This window comes from Moschus berezovskii, chromosome 23, assembly GCF_049115385.1.
Source record: "Moschus berezovskii isolate FMDL1 chromosome 23, NW_MosBer_1.0, whole genome shotgun sequence".
Taxonomy (NCBI): domain Eukaryota; kingdom Metazoa; phylum Chordata; class Mammalia; order Artiodactyla; family Moschidae; genus Moschus; species Moschus berezovskii.
This window is the reverse complement of record NC_142482.1, coordinates 40,602,945-40,618,069: the sequence shown is the minus strand read 5'-3', so window position 1 is coordinate 40,618,069 and position 15,125 is coordinate 40,602,945. Positions and strand designations below refer to the sequence as shown.

The 15,125-nt window shown below is 38.1% G+C and overlaps 2 protein-coding genes across 2 annotated transcripts; both read right to left on the bottom strand.

Annotated features, from left to right (window-relative positions):
- Positions 1 to 283: 283 nt before the first annotated feature.
- On the bottom strand, positions 284 to 1,216 carry LOC129543291 (olfactory receptor 2G3-like). Its single transcript, XM_055406387.2, has one exon. The coding sequence runs from the start codon at positions 1,214 to 1,216 to the stop codon at positions 284 to 286; it is 933 nt and encodes a 310-aa protein (XP_055262362.2).
- Positions 1,217 to 12,047: 10,831 nt separating this feature from the next.
- LOC129543502 (olfactory receptor 2G3-like) lies at positions 12,048 to 12,980 on the bottom strand. The gene has a single exon (XM_088831110.1). The coding sequence runs from the start codon at positions 12,978 to 12,980 to the stop codon at positions 12,048 to 12,050; it is 933 nt and encodes a 310-aa protein (XP_088687236.1).
- Positions 12,981 to 15,125: the final 2,145 nt, after the last annotated feature.

Below are 15,125 nucleotides of genomic sequence, written 5' to 3'. Positions count from 1 at the left end.
GACTTACAAAAGCACATGTACAAATACATATGCACATAATATAAATATTTATTTATTCATAGGATCTTTACAAAATAGCTGAAAAAAGAGACACAACATTTCTGAGAAGAGAATAAGAAGAATTTAGAATTGGTAGCTTCAAGATGTCATTAAAAGAAAATTTCATTCCATTTTATTCAGGAGATTTAGTTGATCCTCATAAGTGAAAGGAGAAACCAGAAGTAGATGATGTTAAAAGTTCCCAGCATCTGAGGGACTGCATGAGGATGGCTCACATTTCTCCTTAGCTTGAATCTCTTCCCACTAACCTTCTTAGCGCCCACTTAACTTCTTTATTTCTCAAGGTGTAGATCAAAGGATTAAGTGAGGGTGTCACTACAGTGTAGAAGAGGGTGAGGAATTTACTGTAATTCTGTGTGTATTTGCTCTTGGGTTGAATGTAAATGGAAGTTAGAGTCCCGAAAAACAAAACCACAACAATTAGGTGGGACCCACAAGTCCCAAATGCTTTCCTCCTGCCTTCAACAGATTTTATCCTCAGCACGTTCCTAACAGTGCAGCCATAGGAGACCAGAATAAGCCCCAGAGGTATCACCACATAGAGGACAATAGCTATGGAGAGCTCATTTTCCAGGAAGGTTGTGTTCACACAGGCAATCTTAATCAGCGCAGTCTCCTCGCACATGAAATCATCCACCATGTGATGGCTGCAGAGAGGCAACTGGAAAACAAGGATGGTCTGAACCGTGGACCCCACAAAGCCACTGATCCAGGCCAGAGCTGCTAGTTGCTGGAGAAGCTTTGGGTGCATGATCACTCCATAGTGGAGGGGTCGACAGATAGCGTTGAAGCGGTCATAGGCCATAACAGTCAGCAGGACACACTCCGTGGAGCCCAGCCCCAAAGCAACATATAGCTGGATCACACAACCAGTGTAGCTAATGGTCTTGTCAGGCCCCTTGAGATTCCAAAGCATTTGTGGGACAATACTGGTGGTGAAACAGAGGTCCAGGATGGAGAGATTGGAGAGGAAGAAATACATGGGTGTGTGGAGTTTGGGGTTAAAGTACGAGACCAGTATGATCGCTGTGTTCCCCATCAGTGTCAGAATGTATATGATAGAGACGACAGGAAGGAGAACCATCTCCAGGTGGGGCTGGTCAGAAAAGCCCAGTAAGATGAAACCTGCCGAAGGGCTAGCATTTGTTCCTTTCATTGCTTAATGGTGAGTCACCATTCTTGGTCATTCCTATTTTCTTCCTGTGGGAAAGAAAGTCAGATATCATAACTAAAATAATATAACAAACTAAGTAAAATGAGCACTTTGATACTGATTTTTTTCTTATAGAGAGAAATACCAGAGTAAAATTATGCAAAATAAATAGTATAATAGGTTGTCTTGTTACAAAGAGACACAGAGAGTCTGAAAACACCAAATGCATTGCAAGGAAATACATAAACATAGAATAGACTTTAGAGAATAACCCAGAACAGATGTGAGAAGTACCCCAAATTCTCTGAAGACAAAATACATGGGCCATCAACGTGCATAGTGTGAAAAACCAAAGAAATGGAAAGCAAGATTATTGTGACACATACACACACATGATAGATGACAGATATAAAAGAAAAATATTGACAAATACATCGAGTGAGCAAGAGTCTGAAACACAAGGCATATAGAATTCAAAACATGGAACAAAATAGGAATTGTTAGAATTTTCAAAAATGAAGTGTTAGAGATAATTACATTAACATTCATTGTTTTTCTGTGAAGCAAATAATTACTGATCTAGTAAGTGTGGAGGGAAACTTCTGAAATCTCCCCATTTGAGTCACAGGTTTGCTATTTTGTGAATCTGCTCTCTGGGAAATTCTTTTTACAATCCCCGAGCTCTACCCTATATGACATGAATAGTTCACATGCTTTAATGGAGTTTCATTACAAGAGTTCATGAATTCAGCCTAATGCAATCCAGTGATCTTCCCTCAACTAAGTTATGTTGAATTTATCAGTGTCTTAACACTATTAACTTGCAAAGATTAAGAAACACAGGTATGAAAATTTGTACTTCTGAATGGTCAATTTTGAAGTCTTCAAAACAGGTTCAGTCATTTACCTTGGAGATTGAATCTAAACAAGTTGCTTAAAAACAAATGAATATACAACAAAACCATTTAATGACAATTACTGATCTCCCCTTAAGTATCCTAGCAAGAAATTTAAACTTACTTCTAAGAATTCCTCATCTTTATAGCACCTCTCAGACAATTATTGCACAGTCCAGTTCAGAGAGAAGAAGTGGCTTATTTTCTTTGGCATCCATAGGAATAATCAGTTGCATTTTAAATTTTGGCCAAGACAAAACTCTCATGTGTTTTGCATAGAGAATGATAATTATTTCCAGAATTATAGTGAAACAAAGAAACTGATCTTGGTGGTCACATTGGTTAGCATTTTTCTGTCTGTCCACACATTCTGGTGGTAAAATTAAAACCCCGAGTGTTACGATGCAACAAAATTGACATTGACCTTACTTGGCTAAATTTCCTCTATTATTCAGCAAAGTGTAAAACAACTGTGCTTTTGAAAGATCCAACATCTCCTGGGGAGAAGACAGTACCTGATTGGCCTCACTTTGCTTGATGTAACTCTACAATGTAACAATATTTTCTTGTGTATTTATGTTACAAGAAAAACCAACAATTTCTGAGCACACCCCACACGGAAACTGGTCTTTCTCCCTTTCACATTTCTGTTCTTAGTCAAGCTGAGGATAAAAGGATTTATATCTGCAAAGAGATGAAGCTAGGAAGTATTCCATAATTAACAATAAATGTCAGTTTATACATGAAAAACTGCTTTTGTTCGCTGCTAAAGGCAAGAAGCTCTGGAATTCCTGAACTTTTAAAATTGATTTTCTTTTTTTCCCCCACCTAAACAGCAAAGTACTACTTTCCAGAAGAAATGGTAATCCAGCTGTGGAGATTCTTGGGATTTTGATGAAGAGTTCGATCATGATCACAGATCTAGGACAAGCAGTGGAGGAACCCCATGCGTGCAGTTTGTTGGCTCTCTTTTTCCTGTAATCTCATGGTTCAAGTCTCTTCAGATGGATGGTGGTTAGCTTGCTTACTCTGTGTACATCTCTGGAGTTCTTCCCAGGCAACTTCCCATCATTATAATAGCGAGGAAGACATCCCCTGGAGACAGCAGAGCCATGGAAATTGTGCTTCTGTTGCTGCTGAAAGACAATCAATTGCACACCACCTTCTAAACATACATGTGCAAAATTGTCAAAGTTATTTAGATAGTATCTTAAAAGATTTAGTTTTTGAAATTAATTCATTAAAATTTTTCTTAGTTAAACTCAGTTTTGAACATAGTATGGAGACATGCATATATCTGGAAATACGTACTTAAAGTTTAATAGATCTATAGACTTCTGGGTAATAGGAAATGTTGCAGAAGAAGTAGAGTCTAGTATCTAGTATAAAAAGGGACAGACTATTGCAAATTCATGAACTGTTCTTCGAAGTGGCTAAAAATAAGGTTTTTATATCAGAAAAGATTTATGTGACACACATAGCTTTGTTATTACTTCTTGAAGAACTGGCATATTTTATAGTTGCTTTAAAACCCATGGTGTACATCCTGCTTTGTGTGAAATGATCCATTGGGTGCAGTTTACTTTTACAATGGATATAAGTATATGTGTAGAATAATACATGCGTATAATCTGAAAATAAAGTTGATATACTGAAGTTGTCTATGCAAAAATTCAACCTAGTAAATTTGAAGATCTAATTGATTTTATTGAAATTGTCATGAATTAGGCAGCATCCCATTTATCAAGTAGAGAAGAACTGTACAAAACAGAAGGAATTTATATGCTGAAGGGGAAGGAGTGGATTGTTTCAGGCTTAGGTGACTTGTGTGTGAGGAATGGTCTGGGTCTATGTGTCAGGTTACCTTACTGGTGCTGACTAGAAAATTGCAGACTGATTAAGACTACATTGCTTGGAGAGATTGTATTTAAATTAGGTACTTGGTCTTGGTTTGCTGAAGTGGTCTGAACAGCTGACTCCATTTGGGACTTTTTGTTTCATTTTTCAGTTCAGTTCAGCTCAGTTTGATTGCTCAGTTGTGTCTGACTCTTTGCAAGTTCATGGACTGCAGTACGCCAGTCCTCCCTTCCATCACAAACATGCATAACCTGCTCAAACTCATGTTCATCGAGTCTACTAGCCATCTCATCTTCTGTCGTCTGTTTCTCCTCCTGCCTTCAATCTTCCCCAGCATCACGGTCTTTTCCAAGAGTCAGTTCTTCGCATCAGGTGGCCAAAGTATTGGGAGTTTCAACTTCAACATCAGTCCTTCCAATGAATATTCAGAACTAATTTCCTTTAGGATTGACTGGTTAGATCTCCTTGCAGTCCAAGGGACTCTCAAGAGTCTTCTCCAACACCACAGTTCAAAAGCATCAATTCTTCTGCACTCAGCTTTCCTTATAGTCCAATTCTCACATCCATACATGACGACTGGAAAAGCCAGAGCTTGACTAGACAGACCTTTGTCAGCAAAGTCATGTCTCTGCTATTTAACATGCTGTCTAGGTTGGTCATGGCTTTTCTTCAAGGAGCAAGCATCTTTTAATTTCATGACTGCAGCCACTGTCTGTAGTGATTTTGGAGGCCAAGAAAATAAAGTCTGTCACTGTTTCCAATGTTTCCCGCCTATTTGCCATGAACTGATGGGACCGGATGCCATGATCTTAGTTTTCTGAAATGTTGAGTTTTCAGCAAACTTTTTCACTCTTCTCTTTCACTTTCATCAAGAGGCTCTTTAGTTTTTCTTCATTTTCTGCTATAAGGGTCATATCATCTATGTTCTTGTGGTTATTAAGATTTCTTTAATATATTGTTTCTGTTTTAACATAGAGTAAAAGTCTAAAGAGCACAAAATTCGATTCTCCATATTCTTACTCCTGTCCCTCACAATATTCACCTTATGTTCAATCAGTAGAAACCCAGCAGTTTCCGAATATTTTTTCCTTTCATTAAATTTATGGAAATTACACCATATACTTCTCAAAGTCTTACTTAAATCTCATCTTTCACAAATGTGTCTTTCATCTTTCATGTTTTAATTAATGAAAGTATGAGAAACAGAGATCTTTTAGGGAATTAAAGTTCTCTATTCTATCTAGGGGAGAAAGTATAATAGAAAATGACAAGAAATACACCTGAATGATTTAAAAAAAGACCATATCGCAAAGGGAAAGATATATATCATGCTAAGGAAGTTGGACTTCCTATGATCCCTAGGACAGTTTTTCATATTAGATAAGATCAAAGACAACTAGCCAATCTGATCACACGGACCACAGCCTTGTCTAACTCAATGAAACTAAGCCATGCCATGTAGGGCCACTCAAGACGGATGGGTCATGGTGGAGAGGTCTGACAGAATGTGGTCCACTGGAGAAGGGAATGGCAAAGCACGTCAGTATTCTTGCCTTGAGAACCCCATGAACAGTATAAAAAGGCAAAAAGATATGACACTGAAAGACGAACTCCCCAGGTCGGTAGGTGCCCAATATGCTACTGGAGATCAGTGGAGAAATAACTCCAGAAAGAATGAAGGGATGGAGCTAAAGCAAAAACAACACCCAGTTGTTGATGGGACTGGTGATAGAAGAAATGTTCAATGCTGTAAAGAGCAATATTGCATAGGAACCTGGAATGTTAGGTCCATGAGTCATGGCAAATTGGAAGTGGTCAAACAGGAGATGGCAAGAGTGAACATCGACATTCTAAGAATCAGTGAAATAAGATGGACTGGAATGGGTGAATTTAACTCAGATGACCATTATATCTTCTACTGTGGGCAGGAATCCCTTAGAAGAAATGGAGTAACCATCATAGTCAACAAAAGAGTCCGATATGCAGTACTTGGATGCAATCTCAAAAATGACAGAATGGTCTCTATTCTTTTCCAAGGCAAATCATAGAGTATCACGGTAATCCAAGTCTATGCCCTGACCAGTAACGCTGAAGAAGCTGAAGTTGAACTGTTCTATGAAGACCTACAAGACCTTCTAGAACTAACACCCAAAAAAGATGTCCTTTTCATTATAGGAGACTGGAATGCAAAAGTAGGAAGTCAAGAAACACCTGCAGTAACAGGCTAATTTGGCCTTGCAGTACAGAATGAAGCAGGGCAAAGGCTAACAGAGTTCTGCCAAGAGAACGCACTGGTCATAGCAAATACCCTCTCCCAACAACACAAAATAAGACTCTACACATGGACATCACCAGATGGTCAACACCGAAATCAGATTGATTATTTTCTTTGCAGCCAATGATGGAGAAGTTCTATATATGGTCAGCAAAAACCAGACCGGGAACTGTCTGTGGCTCAGATCATGAACTCCTTATTGCCAAATTCAGACTTAAATTGGAGAAAGTAGGGAAAACCACTAGACCATTCAGGTATGACCTAAATCAAATCCCTTATGACTATACAGTGGAAGTGAGAAATAGATTTAAGGGACTAGATCTGATAGAGTGCCTGATGAAATATGGACGGAGGTTTGTGACATTGTACAGGAGACAGGAATCAAGACCACCCCCAAGAAAAAGAAATGCAAAAAAGCAAAATGGCTGTCTGAGGAGGCCTTACAAATAGCTGTGAAAAGAAGAGAAGCGAAAAGCAAAGGAGAAAAGGAAAGATATATCCATTTGAATGCAGAGTTCCAAAGAATAGCAAGAAGAGATAAGAAAGCCTTCCTCAGCGATCAGTGCAAAGAAATAGAGGAAAACAATAGAATGGGAAAGACTAGAGATCTCTTCAAGAAAATTAGAGATACCAAGGAAACACTTCATGCAAAGATGGGCTCAACAAAGGACAGAAGTGGTAGGGACCTAACAGAAGCAGAATATATTAAGAAGAGGTGGCAAGAATACACAAAAGAACGGTACAAAAATGATCTTCACGACCAAGATAATCACGATGGTGTGATCACTCACCTAGAGCCACACATCCTGGAATGTGAAGTCAAGTTGGACTTAGGAAGCATCACTACGAACAAAGCTAGTGGAGGTGATGGAATTCCAGTTGAGCTATTTCAAATCCTGAAAGATGATGCTGTGAAAGTGCTGCACTCATTATGTCGGCAAATTTGGAAAACTCAGCAGTGGCCACAGGACTGGAAAAGGTCAGTCTTCATTCCAATCCCAAAGAAAGGCAATGCCAAAGAATGCTCAAACTACTGCACAATTGCACTCATCTCACATGCTAGTAAAGTCATGCTCAAAATTCTCCAAGCCAGGCTTCAGCAATACCTGAACCTTGAATTTCCAGATGTTCAAGCTGGTTTTAGAAAATGCAGAGGAAACATAGATCAAATTGCCAACATCATCTGGATCATCGAAAAAGCAAGAGAGTTCCAGAAAAACATCTATTTCTGATTTATTGACTATACCAAAGCCTTTGACTGTGTGGACCACAACAAACTCTGGAAAATTCTGAAAGAGATGGGAATACCAGACCACCTGACCTCCCTCTTGAGAAATCTGTATGCAGGTAAGGAAGCAACAGTTAGAACTAGACATGGAACAAAAGACTGGTTCCAAATAGGAAAAGGAGTACGTCAAGGTTGTATATTGTCACCCTGCTTATTTAACTTATATGCAGAGTACATCATGAGGAATGCTGGGCTGGAGGAAGCACAAGCTGGAGTCAAGATTGCTGGGAGAAATATTAATAACCTCAGATATACCGATGACACCACCCTTATGGCAGAAAGTATAGAAGAACTAAAAAGCCTCTTGATGAAAGTGAAAGAGAAGAGTAAAAAAGTTGGCTTAAAGCTCAACATTCAGGAGACTAAGGTCATGGCATCCGGTCCCATCAGTTCATGGCAAAGAGATGGGGAAACAGTGGAAAAAGTGACTGACTTTATATGGGGGACTCTAAAAATCACTGCTCATGGTGATTGCATCCATGAAATTAAAAGACGCTTACTCCTTGGAAGGAAAGTTATGCCCAACCTAGATAGCATATTAAAAAGTAGAGACATTACTTTGTCCACAAAGGTCCATCTATTCAAAGCTACGGTTTTTCCAGTGGTCATGTATGGATGTCAGAGTTGGACTATAAATAAAGCTGAGCACCAAAGAATTGATGCTTTGGAAATGTGGTGTTGGAGAAGAGTCTTGAGAGTCCCTTGGATTGCAAGGAGATTTAAGCACTCAATCCTAAAGGAAATCAGTCCTGAATATTCATTGGAAGATCTGACGTTGAAGCTGAAACTCCAATACTTTGGCCACCTGATGCGGAGATCTGACTCATTTGAAAAGACCCTTATGCTGGGAAAGATTGAGGGCAGGAGGAGAAAGGGTTGACAGAGGATGATGTGGTTGGATGGCATCACCGACTGAATGGGCATGGGTTTGGGTTGACTCTGGGAGCTGGTGATGAACAGGGAGGCCTGGCGTGCTGCGGTTCATGGGGTTGCAAAGAGTCAGACATGACTGAGTGACTGAACTGAACTGAACTGAAGATCATAGACTCCAGATTCAGACCAAGTTAGATTCTAATTCCCAGTGCAAGTTGTTGAACTTCTAGAAGGTATGTAAAGTTTCAAATCTATAGTGAGTGGAATAACAGTTTCAGGTTACTAGAGTGGTAGGCAATAAGTGAGGTACCACACATAACATACTTGTCAGAGTACCTGGCACCTATCAAAACTCAGTCCATGTTTAAATAAGTAAGTAAATTCACTCAGTCGGGTCCAACTCTTTGCGACCCCATGGACTGTAGCCTACCAGGCTCCTCTGTCCATGGGATTTTCCAGGCAATAGTACTGGAGTGGATTGCTATTTCCTTCTAATGTTTACCCACTGATATATTAACGGTGGGACTTCTCATGGGGTGTGGTTAAAACAAAACAATATTTTTATTCCTTTATTCATCTTGCCTGTACCATGTAGCAGTTCTTTCCTCGGTCCTCGTTTAAAGCTTCCGAGTGTGCTATAACATTTTTGGTCATTTACAAATGGTAAAATTGTCCACTTTTAGTAATAAAGTATTTTCACATTGGTAAATAAAATGTCCACTGTCGAACAACACTTAATTTACATGTAAAGATTCTGTGTTTCCTGAGCTTACAGCCTGTTCCCGTCTGAGACCTTGCAGTGGGAATTTAGTTGAGCTGAGTCCCTGCTTTCCACCTTGTGGGTGTTCCTTTCTGCCTCTAGCTTGATAAGCGCAATTTCAGAACTTGCCAGGGCAAACCTGTGCAAAGGGAAAAGGAGACATTAGGCAGGAAAGTTTAGTTGACTAAATAGATGAAACAAAATTGGCATGATATTGATAATTTCAAAGTGCTTGTTAACATACATGAGTTTATTTTAAATTATTCTATATCCATTTTCCATATTTGAAATTTTTATAAATGAAGAGCACTAATACTTTGTTCACTGTGTTACTGATTTCTGGCCTCATTTGATTTTTTTTTAGACAAAATGCTCTTATACTTTTAAACTTCTGAAATGTATTCATTTATTATTCGATATATGGTCGATGTTCTATAAATGCCCTGTGTGTGCCTGAGAAATTTTGTATGTCTTCATGCCATCAGTGTTTTCACTATATTGATTTTGTAATTTTTGCTGTGCTCTTTATATTTTCGATATCCTTATTCATTTATGTTTGTTTATCTTTTGTACCAGTTATCCATTCAATCCTGGCTGTGAATTTGCCTATTTCCTTTCTTACATGTTAGGTTTTGCCTTATATTTTGAAGTTGTTTGATAGAAAGCATTTTAATTAAAGATTATTAATGCTTTCAAGTTAATGAAATAGTTTACATTATGCAGTGTCTCCCCTTATTCCTGATAATAGTTCTTCCCTCAAAGGCTACCCTGTTTGATACTAGTAAGATCATGCCAGTCTTTCTTGGCTGGTATTCACGTGGTATGTCTTTTCTGTATTCTTTACAGTGCATCTTCTTATCAGTTCAGTTCAGTTCAGTCGCTCAGTTGTGTCCGACTCTCCGCGACCCCATGAATCACAGCACGCCAGGCCTCCCTGTCCATCACCAACTCCCGGAGTACACCCAAACTCATGTCCACAGAGTCGGTGATGCCATCCAGCCATCTCATTCTCCGTCGTCCCCTTCTCCTCCCGCCCCCAACCCTTCCCAGCATCAGAGTCTTTTCCAGTGAGTCAACTCGTCTCATGAGGTGGCCAAAGTATTGGAGTTTCAGCTTTAGCATCAGTCCCTCCAATGAACATCCAGGATTGATCTCCTTTAGAATGGACTGGTTGGATCTCCTTGCAGTATAAGGGACTCTCAAGAGTCTTCTCCAACACCACATAGACTTGTCTAATTTTTTAAATTACTCTACTACATACAAAAAGAATTTATGGAAAGTATTACTGTTCTATCCTAGTGTGGGCATAAGGATATCATTTTCAATAGCTTTAAAAATTTTATTGTATACTTAAAACTATAAGATTTTAAATGATTTGAGTAATCTTATTGCTTAGTAAGCATTTACCTGTCCTAATCAATCAGTGAAGTAGTTTGATTTTAATATAACCAGGTTTAATTATTAATGTCAATGAAATTTTATCTTATGAACAGATATAGAAAGTTTACTTAGACACCACTTGTTAAACTTATCAATGCCTCCTAAGTAGATCATTTATTTTCTTCTCCAATATAGTTGCTTTCCTTTACTAATTTATTCAACTTAATATATCTAGATAGAATTATTTATCTTTGTTGAAATGATTCCTAGGATTTAATCTCTATTAAAAGAATTAATTTTTTCGGCAGCAGCACACAGCATCTGGGAAATTAGTTCCCCAACCAGGGATCAAACCATGTCTTCTGCTTTGGAAGCACACAGTCTTAACCACTGGACCACCAGGGAAATTCCTATTTAAGAAAAAAGCACACTACATTTATAAAACCATAGCATGTTGCAAGTATATCTAAGCAGGCTCTACAATTAAAGCCAATAAACTATTGATAATATTTTATAAACAAATATGTGGATATGTGTAAAATAAGGTCAATATTTTTACACTGAAAATACTACCAAGATTTTAAAGTATGTTATTAGAATAGATAAAACTTTATATTCAATATGAAGAGAATTATTTTATAAAGTTATGATATCTATAAAAGTGAATAACATATAGGTGGCAAAGACATTTTTTGGTAAGAAATAAATATATTGTGACAAATATAAATATTCAGATTAAATGACAGTACTTAAATTTCTAACGCATATTTTCTTAGATTCCAGATAAAGAGTTAAAGAATTGGTCAAAAGAAATTGAGAGCCATTATGTGAGAACAAGAGATGTATAAATGAGAAATAGTCTCAACGCTCATATCTCTTGGAAGCTTTCTCTGTGGGTGGGAGAGATCAGAGATCCCTAGGTGTACTTAGTCCCACATGCCACTAGTAAAGGAACGAGAATCAATAACCCCCGCAAAAGAAAAACTGGTAGGTTATTGTAGGTTTTCTAGTGGACCTTTATGCTTGTATGCAAACAACGGACAGAACAGTTACGGCCTGTGGAAATATTGAATGAGAGATCTGGAGAACAATAGAAAGTTCTCAAGAAAGTTCAGTCTCTATGAGGCAGGTGATTTCTTCTGTGATGAGAAAATAGATCTGTCATGAACATATCGACCCTGCCATTACTTAATCACTAGAACAATAACTCCAGGATTTGTAAAATTACAATACGTATACATATGCACCACCATAAATATTTATGTATTTATTCATAGAATCTTTAGAAAACAGCCAAAAGAAAAAAGAGACATAACATTTCTGGAAAGGAATATGAGAAGGATTTACAGTAGGCAGCTTCAGGATGTCACTGAAAGAAAATTTCGTACCATTTTATTCAGGAGATTTAGCTGTGATCTTTACGAACAAAAGGAAAAACCAAAATTAGATGATGCTAAAAGTCCTTAATATCTGAGGGATTGTATGAAGATATTTCACATTTCTCCTTAACTTGGGTCTCTTCCCAGCAACCTTCTTAGTGCCCACTTAGCTTCTTTGTTTCTCAAGGTGTAGATCAAAGGATTAAGTGAGGGTGTCACTACAGTGTAGAAGAGGGTGAGGAATTTACTGTAATTCTGTGTGTATTTGCTCTTGGGTTGAATGTAAATGGAAGTTAGAGTCCCGAAAAACAAAACCACAACAATTAGGTGGGACCCACAAGTCCCAAATGCTTTCCTCCTGCCTTCAACAGATTTTATCCTCAGCACACTCCTAACAATGCAGCCATAGGAGACCAGAATAAGCCCCAGAGGTATCACCACATAGAGGACACAAGCTATGGAGAGCTCATTTTCCAGGAAGGTTGTGTTCACACAGGCAATCTGAATCAGCGCAGGCTCCTCGCACATGTAATCATCCACCATGTGATGGCTGCAGAGAGGCAACTGGAAAACAAGGATGGTCTGAACCGTGGACCCCACAAAGCCACTGATCCAGGCCAGAGCTGCTAGTTGCTGGAGAAGTTTTGGGTGCATGATCACTCCATAGTGGAGGGGTCGACAGATAGCGTTGAAGCGGTCATAGGCCATAACAGTCAGCAGGACACACTCTGTGGCGCCCAGCCCCAAAGCAACATACATCTGGATCACACAACCAGTGTAGCTAATGGTCTTGTCAGGCCCCTTGAGATTCCAAAGCATTTGTGGGACAATACTGGTGGTGAAACAGAGGTCCAGGATGGAGAGATTGGAGAGGAAGAAATACATGGGTGTGTGGAGTTTGGGGTTAAAGTACGAGATCAGTATGATCGCTGTGTTCCCCATCAGTGTCAGAATGTATATGATAGAGACGACAGGAAGGAGAATCAACTCCAGGTGGGGCTGGTCAGAAAAGCCCAGTAAGATGAAACCTGCCGGAGGGCTAGCATTTGTTCCTTTCATTGCTTAATTGTGAGTCACCATTCTTGGTCATTTCTATCTTCTTCCTGTGGGAAGAAAATCAGATATTAAAGTCAGTGGAAAAATAACTAACTGAGTAAAATGAACATTTTGACACTGATTTTTATATAGAGAAATAACAGGGAAAATAAAATTGTGCAAAACAAAAAATGTAACATGTTGACTTGTTATACAGAAACAAATATACAATGTCAGGAAAACACCCCGTGCTTAAAAATATATAAATATAGAATAGAATTAGAACACATACAAAAGCAGGTTTGGGAAGTATCCCAAATTCTCTGAAGATAAAATATACAGGCCATTAATGTGCATAGTGTGAAAACCAAAGAAATTGAAAGAAAGATGATGGTTATACATATGGATACATGATAGATAATAGATATAAAAGATAAGTTGAAAAATACATTGAGAGAGCAAGAGTCTAACAGGGTACACGGAACTGGAGACCTAAAGACAAATTAAGAAGAGTTAGAATTTTCACATTGCAAGTGTTAGATATGGTTATCATTAATATTCATTGTTTTTCTGTGAAGCAAATAATTACTAACCTGATACTAGTGTTAAAAGAAACTTCTGTGATCTCCCTAATTGAGTCATTGGTCTGACAACTTTCTAGAGAGTAATACTTTCTGGTATTTACTTTCGAGAGAGTAAATACCACTCTCTAGAAAAATATACTTCACACTCCCTAAAATAGCAAACTCTTGCCCCTCGTAGCCCCTTAGTTCACATACTTCAATGTCATTTTATTACAAGAGTCTATGAATTCAGCCACCTAGTACAATGTGTTGACTTTGTTAAAAGTAAATGATGTAGAACTTCCCATGCCTTTTTAACTATTAACTTGCAAAGATTAAGAGATACAGTTAGGAAAATTTGTGGTTTTGAATGGTCAGTTCAGAGATCTCCAAAATGGTTGCAGTCATTTACTTGTGATATCAAATCTAAACAAATTCCTTAAAAAAAATAATAAAAAACAAAAAACCCTCCATTGAAAATTTCTGATTTTCCCTTAAATATCTTCACTAGAAAATAAAACTTACTTCTAAGAATCCATGGCCATTACAGCAACGCTCAGGCAATTATTGCATAGTCCAGTTTAGAGAGACTAAGTGGCTTATTGACATCCAAGGTAAAAATCAGCTAAATTTTGAATTTTTTCTAAGACAAACTATTTTTGAATGGAATATGATTGTTTTTCCAGAATTGAAGCAAAAGAAAGTAACTGACCCTGGTGGTCACATTTGTTAACATCTGTCTATCTGCCCATGCATTTTGGTGGGAAAATAAAAACCCTGAATTAAAATTAACACTAGACACACTAAAATTGACATTGACCTCTTCTGGCTAACTTTGACTCTAGTATTCAGTAAAGAATAAAATAACTGCATTGTTGAAATATTCAATGACTCCTGGAAAAATGTCAGCACATGAGTGGCCTCATTTTGCTTGAAGTAATTCTACATTTTCACAATTTTTTCCTTGTGCATTTATGTTGCAAGAATAACCAATATTTTCCAAACAGACTATGCTGAACCTGTTCTCTCTTTTATATTCCTGTTGTTAATCAAGGTGAGAATACGGGGATTTACATCTGCAAAGAGAAGAAGGTAGTCAATTATTCATCATTAGTCAATGTTGGGTTGCACATTAAAAAAACTACTTCCATTCACTGCTGAAGGCAAGTAGCTCTAGATTTCTTCAACTTTTAAAATGAATTTTCCTTTTTTCTGCTTTTTTTTTTTAGGATATGTACTGCCAAAGCGAGCACTTTTTCCCTTTTTCCCAAAAACAACAGAGAGTAAGTTCTACCTTCTGGAAAGAATGGCAATCCAGGGTAGAGGTTCTTGGGGTTTTGATGAAAAGTTCAATCATGATCACAGATCTACGACAGGCAGTGGAGGAACCCCATGGGGGCAGTAAACTCAGGCTCTCCTGTTATCTCATGCTCCTGTAATCGCAAACCCCTCTAATCTGAAGCTCTCTTCAGATGGATGGTGGATTTGTTTACTCAGCACAAATTTCTTGAGTTTTTCTTCCCAGGTAATTTCCCGTCTCTATATTAGAGAGACAGGCCCCTTGAGAGAAGTGCCACAGAGACTTGTGCTTCTGTTGTCAGTGGAA

What these genes read in the sequence shown, in the direction of transcription:
- LOC129543291 (XM_055406387.2), bottom strand. Translation starts at nt 1,216, where the DNA reads ATGAAAGGAACAAATGCTAGCCCTTCGGCAGGTTTCATCTTACTGGGC.
- LOC129543502 (XM_088831110.1), bottom strand. Translation starts at nt 12,980, where the DNA reads ATGAAAGGAACAAATGCTAGCCCTCCGGCAGGTTTCATCTTACTGGGC.